Source organism: Equus przewalskii, chromosome 9, assembly GCF_037783145.1.
Source record: "Equus przewalskii isolate Varuska chromosome 9, EquPr2, whole genome shotgun sequence".
Lineage (NCBI taxonomy): Eukaryota > Metazoa > Chordata > Mammalia > Perissodactyla > Equidae > Equus > Equus przewalskii.
This window is the reverse complement of record NC_091839.1, coordinates 42,464,714-42,489,457: the sequence shown is the minus strand read 5'-3', so window position 1 is coordinate 42,489,457 and position 24,744 is coordinate 42,464,714. Positions and strand designations below refer to the sequence as shown.

The 24,744-nt window shown below is 38.2% G+C and overlaps 1 protein-coding gene across 4 annotated transcripts in view; it reads left to right on the top strand.

The window, feature by feature from the left end:
* Positions 1 to 571: 571 nt before the first annotated feature.
* MAP3K7 (mitogen-activated protein kinase kinase kinase 7) overlaps positions 572 to 24,744 on the top strand; it is a 68,984-nt gene continuing 44,811 nt past the window's right edge. For 3 of the 4 annotated variants that reach the window (XR_011522572.1, XR_011522571.1, XM_070559170.1), the window contains exons 1-5: positions 584 to 1,095; positions 14,044 to 14,154; positions 15,231 to 15,296; positions 15,800 to 15,845; positions 16,949 to 17,087. Coding sequence is in view for 2 of the 4 variants with exons in the window: in XM_070559170.1 (XP_070415271.1) it covers positions 976 to 1,095; positions 14,044 to 14,154; positions 15,231 to 15,296; positions 15,800 to 15,845; positions 16,949 to 17,087 (482 nt within the window). In the remaining 2 variants the exon portion in view is untranslated. Of the gene's footprint in view, positions 1,096 to 14,043; positions 14,155 to 15,230; positions 15,297 to 15,799; positions 15,846 to 16,948; positions 17,088 to 24,744 lie in introns of all 4 variants that reach the window. The other variant, XM_070559171.1, reaches the window with a different exon arrangement.

The following is a 24,744-nucleotide window of genomic DNA, read 5'->3' as shown; positions in this document are numbered from 1 at the left end:
GCAAGGCTTTTGTTAAGAACTAAATATACATGTAAAGCATCTAGCATAGTGCTCCACACTTGATACCTACTGTTAATACAACCCATAACTTCACATGAACACCAATTACGCCAAATTACAAATATCTACCTTACCTAATATTAACTTCTGTTTGTGGGCACTCAGCCTAGACAGTGTTACTCAGGTTACATGCAGTGGCTCGCTCTGTATTATTTTCTTTAGAATCTCTGACAGCGTCAGGGAGTGGCTCAAAGTAACAGTAGCAACTCCTTCCTTCCAGGCACCACATTGGGGGAAACACGTTTTCCAAAGCTTCTTAAAGAAACAATTCCTCTCAGCTTACTTTTAGCTTAGCTGAAAACTAAGCTTCGTCACAAAAATTCACTTCAACACTATCCCGTCCGTCTGCAGGTCTCAGAGAAAAAAGGAAGTGGGGTCTTAACACAAGACGCCAACCAGAGTTAAGAGCTTGGCTTTTTATCTTTCCCGCGGGTTCCTAAAGGACCAACCGCACCGACACTCCGGCGCCCTCCGCGCCACTTCCGTTCGCGCATTTTAATTACGACACTGCGTCAGCTCTCGCGGTATCATCCGGTTGCGGAGGCCCTTTAACAAAGATCTGGCGAAATTTGTTCTACAAGTCCAAGATAGCCTCTCACCCTCCCCTACTCCACCCCCCAACCTGTCTTTCCTTTCTCCGTCTCAGTCACAAAATTCTCCCCTCCCCTCCCTCGAGCTCACGGCCTTCCTCCTGTTTCCGATTTCTGGCCGGAACCGGAAGTTTAGTGGGCGGGGCCCGGCGGCGGAAAACGCAGCGGAGCCGGAGCCGGGACTCGGCTGTGGCCGCTGCTTCTGTCCCCGCCACGCATCGCCGTGGCTCCAGGGTGAAGGTCGGTCCGGAGGCGGGTGGGCGCGTGTCTCCCCGGAGTGTCCGGGAGGCAGCCTTCCCTGGCCCCCCGGGCTCCGCGAGGGATCATGTCTACAGCCTCTGCCGCTTCCTCCTCCTCCTCGTCTTCGGCCGGTGAGATGATCGAAGCCCCCTCCCAAGTCCTCAACTTTGAAGAGATCGACTACAAGGAGATCGAGGTGGAAGAGGTGAGCGAGGCCTGGCACGGGGCTCCGGCCCCGCCCGTCGCCGCTTCTGCTTTGGCCCGGCTCTTAAGGCGCCTCCCGTCTCACCCTCCGGGCCCCGCAGGGTCCACCCCGGAGTCCCCACAGAGACTGGGTGTAAAGGGGACTCTCCGCGTTCAGCTGCTCCGGGGTAGCGCTCTTTTTTTCTCACTTCGGCACTCTTGAGTTTGGATTTGATAGTCTAGTGCCTGGATTTGGGTAATCTCAAACAGAAGGATGGACTGGTGAGGTAGTGTGGTCCTCCAGTTATTATGTCTGTAAGTAGTAAATTCATCAAAGACCGCGGCCGCTTTGGAGTTTCAACTCACTAAGACGTGGTGTTCTTAAGGGCCAAGGATTGTTTTCTGTTCGACTTCTAGCGCAGTGCCTGGCGTAGTGGATGCTCAATAAATGCTTGGTAAATTAGCACATCATCGTGTCTAATAAAGTGTTTCCCGAGTACCGAATGGTTCTCAGTTTCGCCGATTCCGCAGAGCAGTAGTCGTAATATTAAATCTTCTGCCTTCAGTTTCACTAATTTAGATGAATTTCACCATTAGTAATGTAGACTGGTCTAGAAGAAAAGATATTTCCAGTAGCATTTTCTGAAGAGATAACTAATGATTTCCGTGACAACCAGAATATACCACCAGACAAATCGCTGTTAGAAAACCTGAATCCATTCTTTATTCTGCAATAATTTGTGTTATTTTAGAGCAAAGTAATAATGTGCCTTTAATACATTGCTTCTTTTCAGATTCACAGAGGAGTAAATTGGTTATAAGGACCATAAAATTTAGAAAAGTAAAAACTGTGTATATATATTTTAAAGACACACTTCAGAAAGTGTTAAAACTTTGGTTGAAAATAGTATTTATCAGTTGCCATTTATTTATCATTTTTAAAGATTATTAAGCCCTTTGCTTAATATGCTGTAAAGAACCTGTACGTTCTCTATTGTAGATTCTCAAAGAGTTATCTCTACTTTAAAAATCCAAAATTATTTTTAGGGAATGGCAAGCTGAAAGTAGTGAGATAATTATCATTCAACAAATAAAATTTTTTCTATGCAGGTTTTGGAAGAATAATGGATTACTCAGTCATATTTTTTTATTGCATGAAGTGACCTTAGAGATCACTGAGAACAACCTCATTTTACAAGGTAGTGTAAGTGGGAAGAAGGAGGCCTTTGCAGTTAGAGGAACGTTCAGAATATCAGTTATGCAGCTTATTAGGTGTGTGATTTAGAGCAAGTTTCCTAACTAACCCCTTTGAGCTTTACTTTACTTAACTGTAAAATAGGGATAATAATTTCTATTTCATTTTATCTGTATAACAGATCCTGTTAGGCAGTATGTGCAAGACACCCAACACAGTGCCTGACACATATTACTAGGAAACAGTTCCAGAGAGAGACAGTGACCTGCTTTAAGGTCACATGGCTAAAAGAAGGACCTGTATTTTGAAGAGGGGGGAATTTTTGTGTGTGTATGTGTGTTTTCTGTTGAGGCTATGATAAATTCCTTTTTCAGAAGTGGATAGTTGATCCAGCTTTCATGGCTAACATTCTTTCTTTTTTAAGAATAAAACTTCAGTGAGTCAGTATAAAAGAATTGCAGTTTTTAAATAAGCATTTACGTCTACTCTGTGGCAAACTGCTATGCTTGTAGACTACAAATTGTTATATAATAATAACTTGTACTTCATAGTCTAACAAATGCTTTCACAGACTTACATCATTTGATTCTTACAACCGTAGTTTTCACACACTACTTTCTAAAGCACTTATATTCTTGCTTCTTGGAAGAATGAAAGTTACTAAGGAGACATCATTTTGTTGCTCTTCCACCAAAGCCATTTAACTTCTGATTAGATTTTTATGTTTCCCAAGACCCTCTTTCAGTTTAGATAATGTTTCAACCTTTCTTTGGTATATTTAGGACATTCTTGAGGAGTAGATTTTTGGTTTTAGATGAGAATTTCTAATATTAGGCAGTCATTTAGTTTTGTTTTTTTTCATTTTTTAATACTAGTTTATTTTCACTTTAGAGATTGACTTTGGATCTTTCTAATGTTGAGACTATTACATAATTTCCATCATATTCTTCACTTGCACATACATTTTTTTAATATCAGTTTATTTTCACTTTAAAGATTGAATTTGGACCTTTCTAATGTTGAGACTGTTACATAATTTCCATCATCATTTGCCCACATTAAAACTGTTACATAATCCAGGGTGCACCATGGGCACTCAATAACTATTTCTCATCTTAGAATCTGCTTCTAAGTCAAAATCATGAATAAGAGAACAGAGGAAGATGACCAGAAACAAAAAGTATTTTACATTGTTTTCAGTATTTTGTATGGTACAAATATATTGCCTGTAAATAAAATTATATTCTATATTTTTCAGATAACAATGTAATTGAATTAGCATCCTATCAATTCAGTTAGAAACTATGTAAAAAAAATACTCCAACCACAGACCAAATTTGCAGTCATTTAATAGTGCATATTTTTTAAGCATCAGCTGATTTTAATCCTTACATTCCTAATATTTTGACTCAGAAATATCAGCGTGACGTTTCCTAAATTGAATTCTGATATCAAATTATGTAAGGTCTCAGCTTCAGAAATGTATGTAGGTATTTTTTTTTTAAGTCATTTAGTTTTTACCATTCTGGATCTGAGTATATAAATGTTAGAATAAATTGTGAGGTATGTACATTGGGGACGAGGTTGCAAGAAGCAGTAAAGGCACTGCAGAGTAGTGAAAAGCAAACTGGGCTGGGTATTTAGAAAATTTAGATGCTGTACTGATTCTGCCATAATGTATTTCAGTAACCTTGAGCAAGGCACTTCATTTTTCTGGGTCTCTACTTTCTCGTGTAAAATGTGAGATTGAACAAGATCATTTAAGGTCTCTTCCGGTTCTAAAATGAAAACACATTTGTTGTTTCCAGTATTTATGCTCTATTTCCATGGTAAACTTTGACAGTGATCATCTTCTGTGGAATGTAGTTGGTGACCAAGTAATCCTGGTTAGACAGGGCAAGTGATATCCCCATTTTGCAGATCTTGACAATTGGTCAGAGTTTGATTTGCCAGAAACCTCATGCCTAAGTAAATGGTAGAGCTGGCAATTGAATTTGCAGTTTCTCACTTCTGAGTCAGTTGCTCTTTCCGTGGGATTTATTTACAGTGTTGTTTTAGTTCTTTCTGAAATATTCTGTAACCAAACCTTATTCTGAGGATGGGGAAACAAAATACTGATTTCCTTTACAGTAGTTAGTTGAATACTCTCCTCCTGTGCACGAATACTGCTAAGGTACTGTGAAAGACGAATAGAATAATCCTAGAGTTCTCTCCTTAAAATTTTTGACTTACTGTGAGACTAGAATAAACACAGAACAGTAAATAATTACATTTTCAGAACCGTAAATTTAAAACTATGAATATAATGTAAATTGAGCACTTAAGCCAAAATAGGGTTAATCACAGAAGGCTCCATTGAGTGGAAGAGAGTTTGAAACTGGATTGTGAATAAAGTAAGCATCATAGATTAGGAAGGGCACTAAGAGGAATTGTCTTTGCAGTTGTTCCTCTGGCTAGAATGCCCTTCCCCCCAGAACTTTGCATGGCTGTCTCCTTCTCACTGTTCAAGTCTCACCTCAAATGTTGCTTCCGTAGAGGAGCATTCCCTGAGCACACTAGGTCTTTGTCACTTCTGTTATCCTTCATGGCACTTATCAGTACCCAGAATTGTATATCCCCCAGCAAAATGTAAGGTGCCTTACTCACACTTGTAACTCCAATGCTTAGCACCTAGAAAGTTTTTTAATAAATATTTGTTGAATGAATAAATGAAGTTACCACAGCATAATCATGAGAATTCAGTTCCCATCTGGTTCTCTTAAATTACATGTTATAAAAACCAGTGGTTAAGATAAATTTAGTGATTTAAGGCAGCATTTACACTAGAAATGAAATCTAATTCTCTTTCCAAATGTTGATTCCTTTATACCTAGCAAATAACTTTTGTCTAGCAGGGGCAAAAGATGCTGTAAAGGATAAGATGCCATGAGTAAGCCGTTTATTGGTGGGCCTTTACTAAAATGCTAAAAAGACCCTCTTTGGCATGGTTGCTTTTTTAAATGGAGACCCACAGTGTTGACCTAAGTGTAGCATATGAGCAAAGCGTGTATAAACATTGCAGCATTTATATGCTCTTAAGCTTTATAATAGCGACACAAAAATTTTGTTTTAAGGGGAAATGAAGAAAGAACTTTGACAGTGATACATATTTTGTAGTTTTAGGTTATAGGTATATGGGCAACTGATAATAGAGAAAAACCTAATTTATAGTGGCCTGAATAAACTGAGTCCATAGATTTATTAGTCAGTTTTTAATTATGGACATCCAAAATTATTAATAAACTCTTCCATGTGAAATTTAGTGGTCGTTGGTTTCAGTAGAGACCTGGAATTGTTATCACAGTGAAGAGGTAGACACAGCAATAACTTTTATATTGTGCATGTGTAGCTTAAAAGATGACAAGGGCATATTATTTGAAAGAAAAGCCTATTAAATGGGTCAGATGTCTTATGACAGGCTTTAAAAGACTACAAGAACAATTCAAAAGAAAGTTTGAATAATCAAAGCTTTACTTTTGTGTTATCAAATCTGTCTTGTCAGCAAATGGCAATTGCACTCTGCCACAGTTTATTAATAGATATTGAAGTTCTGAAATAGTTGGAGGCTCCAAGTTCTAACTAATAAATGTAAGATCTATGCTTGTTCTGTCATGTTCCAAATTTCTAGCCAGAGCAATGGCAGCATAGCCAGGGTCTATTCACATAGTCCACAGAACAGGGCCAAACCAAACTGACAGCTATAGTCACTGAACTAAAAATAATATGAATGGGGGACAATTAAGAATTATTTCTTAGTAAACTAAGAGCGCAAGGGCATACGTCCTGTTCCATTTAGTCTAGTTTAGCTGTTTTTTTGTTTTTAATAATTTGACTTGGATGAAGGAATGGAGTAGTCTTCTGTCCTAAAGAAAATTAGTTCTTTAAAGGAATTACTTTCTCTAAATACAGACAACAAATTCTGATTTTGATTTTTATGCCTTTTAATACTAATCACACGGAAATATTCTATATACTATCTCTCATGTACTTCTGTTATATTTTTTGTTAAGAAGTTAAATTTAGAGCCAGCCCTGATGGTCTAGTGGTTAAAGTTCAGCGTGCTGTGCTTCACCGGCCTGGGTTCGCTTCCTGGAAGCGGAACCACACCACCCGTCTATCAGTAGCCACACTGTGGCAGCTGCTCACATAGAAAAACTAGAAGGGCTTACAACTAGAATATCAACCATGTACTGGAGTTTTGGGGAGGAAAAAACAAAAAGGGAAAGCTGGCAACATATGTCAGCTCAGGGCAAATCTTTCCCTGAGGGGGAAAAAAACGAAATTAAGTTTAAATCTGCTTTACTGTATGAGACTAAAGTTGTGGACCCGAAACCAAGAGGCTGAACCACAGGAGGAAGGACGCATATCATAAGAGAATTAATCTAAGAACATTTTAATTTAGAAAACATCCATCAATTTAGAAGGAAATATTTCTAAATTGACTTCCCTTTTAAAACCCAAGTACTCTTTGAACTCCTCTGTTCTTCTATTTTTACAGATGAGGGATTTTGAAAAATATCTAAAACATTTATTTCTAGGTTCACCATTTTGGATGGATGTGTTTGATGGGAGAGTTACTTATACTTTGGATGTCTGCCCCTTTTTACACTCTTTTTTTTTGGAGGAAGATTAGCCCTGAGCTAACATCCACTGCCAGTCCTTCTCTTTTTGCTGAGGAAGATTGGCCCTGAGCTAACATCTGTGCCCATCTCCTCCACCTTATATTGGGACGCCTGCCACAGCATGGCTTAATGAGCGGTGCATAGGTCCACGCCTGCGATCCGAACTGGGGGACCCCGGGCCGCCAAAACAGAGCACACAAACTTAACCACTGCGCCACCAGGCCAGCCCCCTTTTTTACACTCCTGGTGAAAGTTGATCTTTGGGGAAAACTGTCATTCAAAATAATTGTTAATGATAATGTGTTGAAGAAATGTATATTATTCAGATATGAATGCAATCCAAAAAAGCATATTTGATTTGTGAACTTGAATTCGAAATTTAATAGTAAGTAAAAAGTGACTTCCTTTCAGTGTTTGTAGTTTGATTATTAGCTTTTTCATTGTTTACCTCAGTTCCCACTGTCTTAATTTGCCATCTCTGCCTTTCTTTTCTGTTGATCTACCATGTTTCAAGAAAAACAGTGGATTGCTCACGAGAATTCTCCTTTTTCTTTCTTCCTGTCTCAGTGCCCTGGAAAACTTTCATAAATGATATCGACAGCAGGGGAGGGCTCTCTGGTATTTGTGATGGCTTCCACTGAAGTATCTTGTCTTACTGTTAATTATGTGTTTAATGTAACCTAATACAGTCATTCTCAAACATCAGAATCACCGGAAGGGCTTGTTAAAACACAGATTTCTGGGCCCTACTCTCAGACTCGGTAATTCTGGGTTGGAATCTGAGAAATTAGATTTCTCACAAATTTTGAGGTGATGCTGGTGCTTCTGCCCCAGAGACCTCATTTTGAGAGCTATTGGCTTAATGCTTTTGCTGTTTTTCTGTCTGCTTTCTTCTTGAAAGTCTTCTTTTGGCTTCTTGTGACACTCTCCTGGTTTGCCTGCTTCCTTATTGATTGCTCCTTCTCAGTTTTTCTGGTTCTTTCTCCTCTGTTTGTGTTTTAAATGTTGAAGTGCTTCAGACCTCAGTTCTGGGACCCCAGTATTTACATATTATTTTTTGGTGATCTCTTCCCGTTGATTGACTAGAAATACCAACTAAATGCTGATGACTCTCCCAAGTTTTTATCTGCTGCCTGACTTTTCCTCAACTCATGTTTCTGCTTTGTTTCTGGGTATCTCCACTCAGGTATCTAATACGCATCTTAAACTTTATATGGCTAAAACAGAACTCACTTTTATTTAAAAAACAAAAATCTGCTTGCTCTATTCTCTCTTCTCCTTCATTAAACTGTTGCCTAATCTAGACGTTATCCTTGATTCTTCTCTTTTCCTCTCCACCCTTCCTGCTGCATGGAGACCATCAGCAAGCTCTTTTGACTCTACCTCTAAAACATATCCTAGATCTGCCCATTTTTCTGCACTGCCATAAGCTTGTCCTCGTTAGGAGAGCTATTCTCTCTTGCTTGGGCTGCTGTAATAGCCTCCTTCCTGGTCTTATTTATATACTTTAACTTTCCTACAATCCATTCTTCACATGAAAGTTAGAATGATTTTATTTTAATGTAAAATCATATTATGTGTCTCCTCCTTAAATTCCTCCACTTGCTTCCCTTTGTACTTAGACTGAAATCAGAACTCCTTTTCATGGTGCAGAGAGCCTATCAGAATCCAGACTGCCTCTGTCTCCAGCCTCAGCTTGCATCACTCTTCCCTTCTCCTACTATGCACCGCCCACACCAAACACTGCAAGTATTTCTCCAGGTCATCACTAAAATGGCACCTTTCTCAGCGAGGCCTTGCAGGACTACCCTGTTTAAAATTGCATTGGGGAGGAATACACACACACACAAAATTATGCTCCTTTTCTTAGCACACTTAGCATTTTCTAAAATATTATATCTTTTTCTTATATGCCTTGCTTTCTCTTTATTTGCCTCCCTCCCTAAGAATAGGAGCAGTAAGAGCAAGGATTTTTGTTTGGTTTGTTCACTTCTATGTCTTGAGTGCCTAGGATAGTACCTAGCCTATAGATGGGGTTCAAATATTGTTGAATAGGGAATGAGGGGTTTTTTTCCCTTTACATTAGTTGTTTCTTCTTTGGTTGTTCCTTGAGTCATTCAAATATCGAGGTAGTAACCTTCTCAGATGGCCTTCCTCTGCTCGTCGGCCTGAAGTTTCCACCAGTCTCTTTGTCATACCTTCTTATGTTTTTGTTTTCTACATGGCATCTTTTTAGTCTAATGTTTTTCTTATTCATCTTTTTATCTATTGACTGTCCTTTCTCCCCTTAATTGAAAGTACACTCCATATAGATCAGGGCCTTTGTCTTATTTACTGCTCTATCTCTGGTATCCCAAATGGCACCTGAATATAGTAGACATTGAAGAGATATTGGTTTAGGGAGTAAACAAATGAAGTTCATCATTGTCCTGGCATAAGCCTCACTTTTTCCCCTTGAAAGCAGGAGACCTTGCCCATTTCTTCCTGCTCGCTGACTAGGCCTTCCGCTTTGATGTTCATTGATCCTTGAAACTCAGCTGAGCTCTACATTTAGTTCCCTGTCTTTGAGCCGTCTACAGCCTCTGATATGTGTGCCAACGCTCTGCCCTACGCAAGCCTCCTTCCTACTGTCAGAATAGTCTTTAATTTTCAGTTACCATGCTTTTCTCGTGGGAAGAGTTTTTCTGTATCATTTCCATGTCTGTTGGGGCTGAGATAACATGAGTAGGGCCTCCCGCTACCTATCTCCCTTGCCAGTCTTACTCATTTGTAGCTTCCCGTGTTGGCAAAGTATATTCTATGAGGCTGCCTCCTCCTGGGCATCTCAGTGAGAACTGGGTGAGGGATAAGTCCTTTCTGCCCTCACATCCATAAGTGTATCCCAGAAAGGGAGGAGGTGATTCTTGAGCCACCTTCACAGCCTCTCACCTTTGGCTCTCTTCAGCTGGTGTTTAAAAAATTGTGTTATTATTTTGTCTTGAATTTCTTCTCCACTTCACTTGCATCCCATGAAGGTAGGGCTCAATTCTTTATATATATATTTTTTTTTCACCCCTAATAACTCCACATTTGTGCCATTTGAAAAAATGGAAAGTCATTTTTTAATACTGTGATATGGTGTTTTATAAGAAATATATGTTTAGTCATTCAGATGACGAAAATATATTTCTCATATATATTCCATCTTTGTCCGTGGTTCCTGGCTCACAGCTCCCAAAGCCCTCCAAATTTCCTTCCTAAGTGATGAGAGCAATAAAGATGTCTCTCTCTTTTTTTCTTATATGTCTTTTTTTATGTCAATGAGTTACTTTTGAAGCACACCTTAGAATCGGGGCTGGTTGCCAGGAGAACCAATCATGTGATTAGAGGGTTGGAAGTTTTAATCCCAACACCACCACCCCCCCCCCACCACCACCACCCCACCTCTGGGGAGACGAGAGGGGCTGGAGGTTGAATCAGTTACCAATGGCCAGTGATTTAATCAGTCCTGCCTATGTAATGAAGCCTCCATAAAGACGCTAAAGGATTGGGTTTGGAGAGCTTCAGGGTTGTTGAACACGTAGAGACGCGGGGAGAGCAGTCCACAGAGAGGGCTTGGAAGCTCCGCACCCTTTCCCCATACCTTGCCCTGTGCATCTCTTCCATCTGGCTGTTCCTGAGTTATATCCTTTGTAATAAACTGGTGATCTAGTAAGTAAAATGTTTTTCTGTGAGGTGCTCTAGCAAATTAATTGAACCCAAGGAGGGGGTCACTGGAACCTTTAATCTGTAGTCAGTTGGTCAGAAGCTCAGCTGGATTGGGGGGGCAGTCCTGTAGAACTGATCCCTTAACCTATGGAATCTGATGCTCTCTCTAGTTAGATAGTGTCGGAATTTAGCTGAATTGCAAGACACCCAACTGGTATCTGAGAATTGCTTGGTAGTGTGGGGAAACTCGCCTCCGTACATTGCAGTTAGTGATCAGAATCATTAAGTACACAGAAATTTTATTCTTTAAGCATTGACTCTGCTTCTAACGTCACTCCTTTGAATTCATAGCAATTTTTTTTTGTCGTATATTTCAGTTTATGTGTACAACCTTGGGCATCTTGGACTTTCTTTATCATCATTTTAGATCTTTTGTTTCACCATACATATGAAATATCTTACGGCCCTAATGTGAGTGGAGGCTTCTTAAGGCCATGGGTTCTCATCATACATGAATATGCCTATTTTGTCTTTCAGGGTGTTCCAAAAAACTGCTTTCTTAAGCAAAAGGGAGAAAGTTTATCATGTCCTCGTTTCCCCACATTTTGTTCCCATGCTTTTAAGTCAAAAGATCAGAGTCAGCCATCATCTCAGCACTAGGTGGCACTTGTGCATCACAGTCAGTCATACACACCTAACAGTTTTTGTGACAAGTGCATGATCCACATATATGTTTGGAATCCGTGCATGGGCATTCCTGAGAATAGGAAAATGAAGCAAGAAGAGACCTACTAAGTACTAGTTTCCTTGATGTATTTGTAAATACATGGTTGAAGAATAAATTAAATTACTTCATAATCATTATTTCTTAGTAATATCAATAGGTAGGCTGGTCTCCATCCACAGCTTATTAGCCTAATATCCCCCTAAAGTTGAAATTTGTTTTAGGACCTGTTTGCTATTCATCGTGGTTAATTGTGAGAGAAATGAGTAGCACAGCTCCTTCCACTGATTCCTACCCAACTCCAAGCACTTATTGTTCTTTTGTAGTATTTAAGGAAATGCCCGGTTTTGACTTATGAACCTTATAGATATTCACTGAGGAAAATGTAAACATCTCCTTTTTACTCTCAAGAAAACAAAAGCTGAAAGATGTTAACTTGCCCAGCATTAATTGCTAATAGGTTCCGGAACTTAGATTCGAACTAAAGCCTGTGGATTCCAGAGCCCAGGCGTGCTCTCCATTATTCTAATGCTACTAGTTTTAGCCAGTACCTATTCATGTTAAAGTAACTGGATGACAAGTGCAAATGAGTGATAATTGCTTCCTTTCTCTTATGAGAAGTGTGGAGGAGAGCAAGAGCCTAAACAGCAGGAAGACCCTGAGTACCGGGGGGTTGGAAAGGGAAAAAGGGAAAGTCACCAAAGGAAAGACTAACCACCAGAGGTGCTGGCCTTCTTTCGCCTAGAGGCAGCCCAGTTTCCTTTAAGCCAATGATGAATAGAAGCTGAATATAGAGTGAATTGGTTATTATATACCCTAGGCTTCAAATCCTGGGTTTTCTGAATACTTACTGACCAGTGGGATCTTGGGCACTTTGCACTGTGTGACTCAGTTTACTTACCTTTAAAATGGAGGAGGATTAAATGTGTTAATACATGAAAAGCTACCTGGCACATGGTAAACATTCAATAAATGTTAACCATTTGTGTGGTTTTTATATGTTAAGCAACATGAGAAATGTCCGTACCACTTTGCGTAATGTATGAAGTAGAATTTGAGCAATGGCTAGAGTGGCCGTACATCCCAGTTTACAACTACTGTCCTGCTTGTTACTGTTAACACCCCCTTCTTTCTCTACAAAGAAGCCGATGTTGATGATAAACTATTTGATCACCCTAGCTGCAGCTGACTTTGTTATAGAAGAGTTTTGTGCCCAGGATTTATTTGTGTAGGTTTGTGTGAAGTGAAGACTCCTCCTCCAAGGGAAGCTGAAACTGGTACTTTCTGATATATAATACAGATGTATGTGTACAAATTAGGATCTCTAACATTCTGCTGTTAGACTGCCTGACTTCAAACTGCATTTGCCATTTACTAGCCATATAGCTTTAGGCAAGTTAGTTTATGTCTTTAAACCCAGGTGCTTCCTCTGTACATTGAGGATAGCATTAGTACCTGTCTCCTAGAGTTGTGTAAATGAGGTAATGGAAGTAAAGCACTTAGCTCATTGCCTGCTACATAGAAAGTACATGCTAAAATGAGCTGTACTGGGAGGTAGATTTTTCACTTGAGGAAAAGGCATTGACACGAAGTACTTAGATCCGTTGAAAGTTGGAAGATCGGAGTAAAGGACACTTAACTTTACAATGATAAAATCTGATGATTTTGTTCTAACAAGTATCAAAAGCTATTTTTTTGTTTTGTTTTCTTCTTGTGCTTTTTATGTTATAGTAAGTTTATAGAAGTAGAGAGAATAGCATGAGAGAACAATGAACCCTTGAGGGTACCCATTGGTTAACTTTAACAATAATACAACACATAGCCAATCTTTATTTTATAACTTTTTAAAAATAATGTTTAATAACCCATATTTTACATATCATAAAATTCACCCATTTGAAATGTACGATAATTTGTACAAATATACTTGTTTTTACAACCATTACCATAAATCAGTTTTCAAACATTTTCCTCACCTTGGTAGGATTCCTCTTACCTGTTTACAGTTAATCCCAATTTCCACTCTCAGCCCCAGGCAACCACTGATCTTCTTTCAATCTGTGTAGATTTGCCTTTTCTGGATATTGCATATAAATGAAATTCTACATTATGTGGTCTCTTGTGTCTGACTTCTTTACCTTAGCATAGTGTTTTTAAGGTTCATCCGTGTTGTAGCATATATCAGTAGTTCCGTTTTCTTGACAAATAGTAATTCATTCTGTAGATAATAACACATTTTGTCTATCCTTCACAATCACCAATCTTTTACCATCTATATTTTCATCCTTTCCCGTCTACACCCTATTGGATTATTCAAAAGCTATTTTTAATTTCATGAATATGATAGGTCAAAACAGTTTTTAAATGTTCCTGCTTTTTATTTTTTCTAAACCATATTCTCTCTATCCTCCCATTCATCTTGCCTGTTTTGGTTTGATTTTGTCTCCAACAGTCTTTTTTGTTTGTTGTTTTTGGTTTTACTTGAGAATGAAGAAGTGTCTAGACCATAAATTTTCAAAAACAAAGGCAAGTGCATGTCATTCTCTCCTCACTTTAATAAAAATTCATACTTGTTCAGTGGCAAATCCAGAGAGTACTGGTTTCTGAAGTCTTCTTCAATTAGTCTTTCAGATTGGCTTCAGTGTTATATGTTAGGCTGGATCTATTTGTTTCTAATTCTTAGGGTGTTTTTTTTTATCTCAGGTTGTTGGAAGAGGAGCCTTTGGAGTAGTTTGCAAAGCTAAGTGGAGAGCAAAAGATGTTGCTATTAAACAAATAGAAAGTGAATCTGAGAGGAAAGCTTTTATTGTAGAGGTAAGTTGAGATGTCATTTCTGTTGTCGTATCTTCACCCATGATACATTGTGAATTTAATATTATGAAAAAACGTGTTTGTCAAGTGTAAGGTTGGAATTACTAAGGCATTGGTAGTGGGAATGGAGAAGAGGGAATTAATTCAAGAGCTGGGAGATGGAGTGTAGGGAAGAGTGTACAAGTAGGCAGAAAGAGTGCAGATTTTAGGTCAGAGAGACCAAAGTTCAAACTCTGGCTGCACTACTTCCTACCTGTAGGTATAGCAGCTCTCCTACCCTCTCTGAGCCTTATCTTAAAGGTCCCTCATCTTTAAGATAGAAATTATAATACCTACCTTGCAGAGTTGTGAGAATTATACAATATCTATAAAGTGGCCACCAGGGCCCAAAATAGAGTAGGTGGATTATTCAACCATAGCTATGAAGATGATGATAATCACAATGACATGGCTTCTTCTGCTTTGCGTAAGTCAACTCAATGCCATCTCTGGATGGTGTCCTAACATTTCTTGGGAAAGTTAATTTCTTCTTCTTATATGTGCTTACATGTACTTATCTTGTTCATAACTCCTGTTATAGAACTTTGAACATTGCTTTATTTGTTTACATGTCCGTCCCCCAACTAAGCTCTAGAGCAGTGATCCTCTGCCATTCTGGGCAGGGCCTAAGGACCACCGTGCCTGCTACATAGTAAATAGTGATTTGGATGATTACACAGCTGATTAATGATTAACATTTTGTACAACCCTAAGAGTTTAAAGATGCTTTGAAATCAGTTCTTAAAAGATTAGCACTTTTTTGGGGGCCAGCCCGGTGGCTGAGTGGTTAAGTTCGGGCGCTCCACTGCAGGTGGCCCAGTGTTTCATTGGTTCGAATCCTGGGCGTGGACATGGCACTGCTCATCAAACCACGCTGAGGCAGCGTCCCACATGCCAAAACTAGAAGGACCCACAACGAAGAATATACAACTATGTACTGGGGGGCTTTGGGGAGAGAAAGGAAAAAAAAATGTAAAAAAAAAAAATCTTAGAAAAAAAAAAGATTAGCACTTTTTAAAAGAAACTTTAATTTGTTACAGCTTCGGCAGTTATCCCGTGTGAACCATCCTAATATTGTAAAGCTATATGGCGCCTGCTTGAATCCAGTAAGTTTGTCGCTTTTTCATTGTCACCTGTCTATAAGAAATGACATGGCAGGTGTGTGCAGTTGTATAGTTTATGAAGCTATATTGATTTGTTATGTTACATTATTTCTGAAAAAAAATTGTACTTTATGTATTTGTTTCTAGTCTTTGAGTAACACAGTATATTGGAGGAGTTGTCTTAGGTCGTCTTATCCAGTAACCTCATCTTTTTATGAGGCTTATGATCTCCTGTGACAGCACCTACTCATTAGCATAGGAGAACATCCCCAACTTCTTGTGGTTATATTTTTACATACATCTCCATTCTTAGACAGTGGGCCCCTAGAAGAGAAGATCTTAGATCATGGATACCTTTTTTTTCCCTCTAGTGACATTCACATGGTAGGGGCCAAAAGAATGATTTTTAATGCATTTATAAAATCAAAGGTTGAACTAAGTTATCTGTGATGTCCCCTAGAAGCTACAGCTCTGTAGTTAATTATTCTGGCATGTGTTTCCTTTAGGTGTGTCTGGTGATGGAATATGCTGAAGGGGGCTCTTTATATAATGGTGAGTGTCATTAGACCTGTCTTTAGTAGAATAAAATAATTGAAAAGCTTTTCATATAAACTATAAGTTACTTAATGTTCTTCACAATTTACCCTCAGAGTCCCAAAAGGAGGTAATTAAAAAAAGAAATCAGCTCAAGATTAAAAATGAAAAGATGCTACAACATTAGTATATGAAATTTAGATGTCTAAGTATATCAATCTTTTAAATTGATGGTACTTTTCATAATGTTAAAAGCATTTAAGTAAAGTAAAATTTGCTTTTTAAATAGATTTTAAAATATCTTCATACTTTTTTTCCTTTTGCTCTATCTTAGCTTTGAGCCTCCTCATTTTAAAACTCTTTAACCGTACTTCCATTTCATTCTGCTTTCTTTTGATTTCTTTTCAAAAATAAAATTGAAAACTCACTTCATAGAACATTTTAATTATAACAATGGAAGAAAGCTGTGTATCATCTGGTTACCTTTATAGAAGAGAGCTCTTTCACTCTAAGAAATAGCAACCATATATGTAAATGTATTGTCTCTTGTTACACCACTTGTATAAAATAAATTGTTGCATTTTATTTTTTAAATTAACATTATTCTATGTAAGTTTTTACTTATGTTTACTGCCTATGTGTTCATCTGTTGTTAGTGGGTATCTAATATGCCATTGTTTTATTTGGGTGAACTATTTCTAGTTTTTAACTATTATAGAAAGCATCACTGTAAACATCTTGATACATATTAAATTGCTTCCTTCTATACTATTTCTCTGTATCTCTTATAGTAGTGTGTCATATTGCTTATAATTTATATTATTATTTCAAAGGCTGATCTATCAATATGAAAAAGTTGGTAATGTATATTAATTTTACTTGAATATATGTATAACATTTAATAGAAGCACTATTGAATGTTAGGTACTTATGTGGTAGTTATCCATTTGAAATTATTAGATATTTCCATCACTTTATTTAGAAAAGAATTAAAAGCACGATTGATGGGAGCATGTGTAGAAAAATACCCAGTCATGTATATTGTGATTGTGCTTGTGCTCACCTTGTATCTTTTGTTATATGCAATAAAGTTCTTTTTAGTTTGTGCCTTTGTTTTGCAGTGTTGCATGGGGCTGAACCACTGCCGTATTACACTGCTGCCCATGCCATGAGTTGGTGTTTACAGTGTTCCCAAGGAGTGGCCTATCTTCACAGCATGCAACCCAAAGCTCTAATTCACAGGGACCTGAAACCACCAAAGTAAGTTCTAGTCATGTGGTGGCTCTCTTGCCACCCCTCACCCATCCCCTAATTCAAGCTGATTGTTGCACATGAGTTTCTCTTTTCTATTCCCTTTTGGCTTGCATCAAGAGTGTTTATTTTTAACTCCCGTTTATCATTTAGTCATTTATCTAAGCTTGCATTTTAGAATCTTGTCTTTAGTGGGATTTTTATTTTGGTCAAATTTTTATTTTTAGTAACTCCTACTTTGGATTAGCGTACTTCTAGAATCATTAGTCTATAAATCTTATTTCGCACCTGCAGTATATATTATTGTCCCTAGACAGTTAGTTCCATGAGAACACAGACACATCTGTCTTGTTCCCTGCTGGATCCCTAACAACTAGCACAATGTCCACCCATAGCAGACATTCTAAAGAAATTTATGGAGTGCTTATTATTTGCCCTTTCAGATGAAGGCAAAAGGGCATGTCTGGCATCCCGGATTTCTCCATCTTAAGGATCCTGGGACTTGGAAAGATCTTCAAAATTCCCTAAGTAGGCACTTTAAAAGTCTAAAACTTTTGGGGTTTTTTGTTTGTATAGGTGCTCAATTCAAGAAAACATACATGTGGTATTTATTGTCCCCTTTTTTCTCTAATTTTTTTCTGTATCTACCCGTGACAAAGTAAAAAAGTCCCCACATGCCCTCTCCCCACCACGCATGGCTGCCATATCAGTCCTCAGATAAGAGTTCCCCCAAGGAAATCAGTCTCAAGTATTCCATTCTCTTGATACTGGTTTAAAGCATTAAAGTATCCCTTCTGGATGTAACTTGTCACTCTCATGTCTAATCTGATACACTCTACATAGGTTCCAGCTTCTTGGAATCACTGTTCTCTCTGGTGTACTTTATTTCTACTCCCAGCCTTAAACTGATTTCTCTTTCCCCAGGTCCCTGGTCAAATGTTTAAGCCCCAGATTCATGACACTTTTATTTTTTTTAACTCCTGAGGCTGTTGTCTTAGCTACCTATCCTGGCTGGTAAAGAGGAAATCACGTAGGCTTTTTCTCCTGGTTGTGGAGATTGAGTCCTCCTTATTCACCCTATAGTAACACAGAGCTGAATTATCAAAGCAAACTCATGAAAATCATAACTCTTATCCAGCAACAAATTGCCTAATGATTCAAAGGGTACAGGCAAGCATCAGGCATAAAGCATTCTTTTCCTGCAAGAGCCAGAAACCATCAGATGCAACTCCCCAAAGTGTTCCTTTTCTTCTACATTAGGACCTATTTTGACTTTGGAATAACTGGCTAGTTATTAAACGATATACGTGAAAATATCTCACAAAACTTTTCTAACAGCTTTTCTATTCTATAATTACACAGCTTAAATGACTACCTCTGTTCTCCATCCAACCGCACCCCATAAATCCATCAATTTTAGGTTTATTTAACCAGCCTATTTAGACAGACCAGATATGTCCTAGTAAAATCATTGTAGATAGGGACTCTCTTTTTGTTAATAAATACCATTAACATGTTTACAAGAGGTCTGGTCTAGGTCATTCATTCCTCCTGGGCATTGTTGTGGTTGGACTCACCTGTAGTATTGCAAATCATCTTTGAGGCACGCAGTATTCAACTTGGGCTTTAGCATTAGAATTGATTTTTCATAATGTACTTGGGAAAAGAAAGTTCTTTGGAATGGCTATGCTTTCATGTACCATTGCAAGTACAAGCACACATGCTATATTTTGTTGTCACTGGAAATTCCAGCGTACAGATGCTGTGGTCAGGTAGAGTTCCTCAGAATGGCATATAAAGAAGACACCTGCTGATTTGGTTGGGTGTTTTATTCGGTATCAGTTGGTGCTTTTGCCCCTTTTCTGTTTATCTTTTGCAAGTTCATTGCGTGTTCTTCAATAATAAAAATATGGTTTTGGTCCTAACTGTGTGAAAGTAAGCCTACAAAGATAATTTAAGTTCATATTTCAGTGAGCCTTAAATGTCATGCTCAGAGCTTGTGAATTATTAAAGTCTTATGAGTAAAAGAGTGCTAATTGTAATAGTAATAGTATATAAGTCATTCAGAAAAATTACTGTGTTATCTTGATTGTACCAGAATGAAACAGGGAAAACAGTTACAGAGTTCTTATCTTTGGTAAAGAGTAGTAAGAGCTGCAACAAGAACAGTGAAATGGGAAAAATGTTTTTGTTGAAGTGCATATAAAGGTAAATTACATTTAGCATTCTTTCCACTTTCTGTTATCATAGAAGTATTTGTGGCATTATGGAGATGAGAATAGTAGTTTATCTGGCTCATCTTAGTTATGTTTGACTAAAAGAAAACTAATTTTCTAAATAATCTCTCCAGTTAGAATTTTAGTACAAAATTATATACAAGGAATTTAAGTGTCTCAAGCTCTACGGACTGAGCTAACTGGGTGACTATATACAAGGAATTTATAAAACTTGTCCTTAGAATGAATCCCCATATACTGCTGTTGAATACTACTGCAGTGTAGTATGATGACACAAAGTACACTGCGCATCTTTATTTCTCTTTGTTCTCAGAAGGAAAACCTAAGTAAGAATATGCTGCTTGGTGATCGTGCTTAGGTAATACAGCACCTAGGAAAGTCAGAATCTTAAGTTCAGAAGATTTTTCTGGAAATCTTTAATTAGGTCATTTTAACCATAATAGAGTTATATTCCTCCCCCTAACACATACTCGAAACGTAAAAATGGTTTAGGCATTGAGCATTTTTAGAAGTATCTTCGAAATAAGGACATTGAAAATGAGGACCATTTTTTTCCTTATATATTATTTTGGTTTACTTTCTTTAATTGTGTGTTATTTTTAAAATAATACACGTTTATGATTTAAAAACAAATTCAGATATTATAGAAAAATATGACGTAAGTCTTTCCTGCTTCACATTTCTACTCCTCAAAGGTAACCAGTTTTTTGGGGTTTTTTTGCTCAGGAAGATTAGCCCTGAGCTAACATCCATGCCAGTCTTCCCCCATTTTATATGTGGGTCGCTGCCACAGCATGGCTGACGAGTTGTGTAGGTCTGCATCGAGCATCCAACCCCACAAACCTGGGCTGCCAAAGCAGACTGCGCCAATCCCAACCGCTAGATCACAAGGCCAGCCCCCCGCTGTTTTATTTTTTAAGTGTATATTGGATTATACTATATACAATTTTGCTTTTTTCTCTTACATGGACATCTTTTCATATCAGTATACACAGATATTTACCTCTTTATTTTTAATGGATAAATAATATTCCTTATTGCCTGTTAAGGAAGGTGACTACTTAAAATAGAAACTATTCTTGGCCTTAGGAGCAATCTTAGACTTGGAAAACTTGATTTATAGAGCTGCTTTTAGAAAATACAATGCTACTGAATCATTTGACATTTTGAGATTCTGTAAAGTTTTCAGTGCTCTAAATTGGTGCTTCTCAAACTTTCTTACCCGCCTAGAACTAAGTTATGGTATAATATAATCTCAGTAGGTCTGAGAGTAGAGGCAGAGCCTGAAGAGCCTTCTTAAGGAAAGTTGCATGTGAATTTTGCATTCAACTTCATATATCATGCTATTTGTTTTAAAGTTAATGTTAGGATGTTAAAAATACCTACAACTGAGTAAAAGTGATGGTCCAGGGAGACATGCCAGCTTTAACCTGGGCCTCTGTAGGCTCTCTGCCACTTATCCCAGCATACGCTGATATACTGGCAAGGTTTCATATGCTTCTTTGAAAAGCACATAAAGTTTAAGCCGTGATATGTATGCTTTTAAATTCTAACATCCTGTCTGTACTTGTAGGGATTGAATAGAAATATGGCTTTGATTCTTATTCTCACATAATAAGAATTTAGTACTGCAGCAATATGGCAAAGCAGATGAAGTGAAAACCATCCTACAGCAAACCCCCAGAGATGCTACATATTACAACAAACATCCTTTTACATGTATGGATGATCTTACTAAAAAAATAAGGGAAATCATCAGGGCAAAAGGTGGAGAGAACTGCTCCCTGAGTGGGAAGCAAGCATGGAAGCCAAGGGCTCTACTGTGAGCCTCGGCCAGTATCAAAATGTGAGCGCCAGGTTTTACTGGCCCCCGTGTAACTGGAGACAGGTTCTTTGTTCTGTACCAGGTGAGGTAGCAGAACTGAGACCTCTGCATAAATTCAATGTCCTTGGAGGGAACAACTTAAAGAAAAGTGGGCTAGAAAACAAAGTGTTCTGACAAGGCAAACTTCTCTCTCTTAACTGAGAGTCTCCCCCCCTGCTACTTTGAGTTTGCATTTGCCCTACTTACACAATCAAGAAAACCCCAACAAGACAGGTTATAAGTGCTTTGGGATTGATAGTGTCTCAGGACATCTAAGAGTGAGTGAAACTCCATTTTAAAGTCATATACTTTCAATCCAAGCCTTTAGATTGTTGCAGATTAAGATCAATCAAATGTGAAGCCACAATAAAAATTACCACACCTATAAAGATGCAAGTTCCCATGAGCGAAAATCAGCAGAAATAAACAAAGCAGAAATAAGCCCTCAAATATTAAGACTCCAAATATTTGGAATTATCAGATATAGTATAAAGTATATATGCTTAAATTATTTAAAAAGCTAAAAGAAGGAATTAAAATGTGCAAAAAAAAATGAAAACTATCAAAAATGACCAAAAAGAACTAAGAAAAGCATTTAAAAATGATTAAACTTTTAAGTAGCAGATATGAAAAAGGCGATGAGAATTAGTGAGCTATAAGATATATATTGCTTATCAGCCTTTTAGGTCATGATATAGAGAATGATTTATATTTTTAAATATAATTAGCTTCTTTTTAATAATAGTAAGCTAATAAAAATAAAAAATTTTAATAATAGTAAGCTAATAAAAAATAGTAATAATAAAAAAGTTACTTTCATAGTTCTTTTTACACTTTCAAAATACTTTACAGATTTAGTTTTTATAGGAGTAACAAGTTACATTGGGATATGAAAACTTTAGATTATGAGTATTAGTTTCTTAAAGGAATCTCAATAGCTGGGTAAATTAGTTGTTTTAACACTACCTGCTGTAGCCGGTATGAGGCTTGTCACAATAGAATTTATTTCTCACTCATGTGAAATCCAAAACAGATATTCCTTTTTGGCAGATGACCTTGCATATGGTCATTCAAGGACCTTAGTTAGGCGCCCTCCATCTTGTACTCCTGCCATCTTCCAGGACTTTGGGGACCTCTGCATTCAGCTAGCAGATAAAGAAAGAGAATGGAGATCCTCTATGAGAGGTTTTTTGAGCCAGACCTAGAAGTGACCCATGTCCCTTCTACCCACATACCAGTAGCCACAACTAAATCTTAGCCACACCTGCCTTCAAGGGAGGTTGGGAAATGTCCTGTATGCTCCAGAAGAAGAAGGGATGGGTTTGATAAGCAGTTGGCCAGTCTCAGCCCTGTCTGCCTTTTGGTCCCCCAAGATCTTTACTATTAGCACAGGTAGAACCACTCATGCCCTTTGCCCATTAAACGTCCCAAAGGCTCTTTCATTCACCATCCAGCTCACGGTCCAGGATCTTAGGACGATTTGTAGTCCTCTCCAGCTGGTCTGGATGTGGTTCCTCACAGTCTGGAAACAAATGAAACAAAAACACAAGTTATCTGTGTCTTCTCCCTCCCGCTTCCAACACACATGCACACGCAATGGCCGAAGAGAGACAGGACAGTGAGTGGAAGTCTCCATTGGGAAAAGGGAAGAATGGAGGCATACAGCAGTTACTGGTCTGTAGGGATGAAGTCCTCCTTTGTCTAGTCCCTCTGCTGTGGAATTGGGGAAGGTTTCTTGATCAGACTCTGATTCTGCCCTTGAAGAACTACTCCCTTATCCATTGCTCATGACTCCTCACCTCACCCTTTTGTAGGCTCCGCCCTGTCCATCTCCAGAGGCTTATACTCTCTTCAGAAGCTGTACAACTTTGTGGCCTACTCCCTGCTTATGCAGATCCGGGGTCCTGAGAGTTGTTGTAAAACTCAAACTGTCAGAGGCTTTTTTATCCCAGACTTGTGGTTTCTTTGGCAATATAATTTCCTTAAAAGTAGGCTTTTGATCTCCCATGTTCCAGTTAGTTCCATGTGCCTGTGACTACTACCAGAATTCATTCTTAGACAAAATCTTAAACCTGGTTTACTTAATTCCTGGCCTCGATGTCTTTTCTCAACTGAATGGAGACACCTTGAGGACATCAAGTTCAGGTGAGAAGTATTTTCTCTTAATTTGTTCTTTGCTGCAGTGCTGAGTCCTCATGGGCCTTTGTCATTCTTAGTTCCTGCTCTTTGGAGTCTGGAAGCAGTCAGCTTTTCCAGTCTTTTAAAGCCACAAATTATCACAGGAGACAAATTTTACCACGTTTTGCCACATCTTGCCACATCTTTGCATAGATCTCTATCTTTCCAGCCTCCGGTTGCAGTTTTCTTGCTGCCTACTACTAAGCCAATGCCCAATATATTTGGTTTTTGTTATAGCTTCATCCTCTTCAATATCATTTTCTTATATTGGTTAGAGTGACACTGTTGTAATAGATAAGCCCTGAAATCTCATGGCTTAACAAAGTACGGGTTTTTTCTTTTCACTCATATGAAGTCCAAAATGAATGTTCCTGATTAGTGGGCAGTTTTTCACATAGTGGTTCAGAGTCCCAGGCTCCTTGTGTCTTGTAGTTCATAATCCTCTGCATTCAGTGGCATATGGGGAAAGGAAAAGGAGTATATATTTGGGAGATTTTTATGGGCCAGGTTTGGAGGTGAAGTACATTGCTTTCACCCACATTCCATTGGTTAAAATGGTCATATAGCCACATCTAACTGCTCAGAAGACTGGGAAATGTAATCTTGTTGTGTGTCCAGGAGGGAGAGGAAATGAGATCAGTGAACAGCTAACCAGTCTTGCTGCATTAGGCTAAACTAAAGACTCTCATTACTCTTTACCATAAGTTTAATAAGAACAGAGCAGGTTTGCAGACTTTTGGACCCGGATCCACAGTAAGAAATACTTTACAGTCTATCCTGTGTATACACATCACTGTGTATAGAAGTAAAACAACTTTCGTGAAACAGTATTTAATCTTACTAGTTGTGATGTACTTTGATATTTTCTATTGTTTTATTTCTTAAAATGGTGTCATAGTCTGAATTGATTTTGTGATTGATTTTTTAGGTTTCCAGCTCTATGATCTAGATTTTTATAATACAGATTTTATAACTAGGTTTCTGCCTGAAGCTTGAGAAACACTGGGATAGATAGATTAACTATAAGGGGCAAGTGATTTATGAAGGTATAGATATCCATCCGGTCCTGTTTCAGGACACCATATTGTTGACCTACTAGAAGTTTTTTAAACCCCATGTTTTGTTTTGGCCCCGAGAGAAGTGTAGTCAGGAAAGATGGAGATGGAGATGGAGACATCAAAAAGTGGGTCTAACAGTCCCTCTAAGAGAACTGGGTTATGGCCAGTTAATTTTTACTGATACTCCTCTCAAGTATTGAGCTATCATGCTGACCAGGTAACATTTCACGGAAGTGGAATGGTGACATTTTGCTTAACCCTTTCTATTTTCACAAAAGGCTCTTCTTTTATTATAGAATCATATATTGGTCTTAAAACCTTAGGTTTTC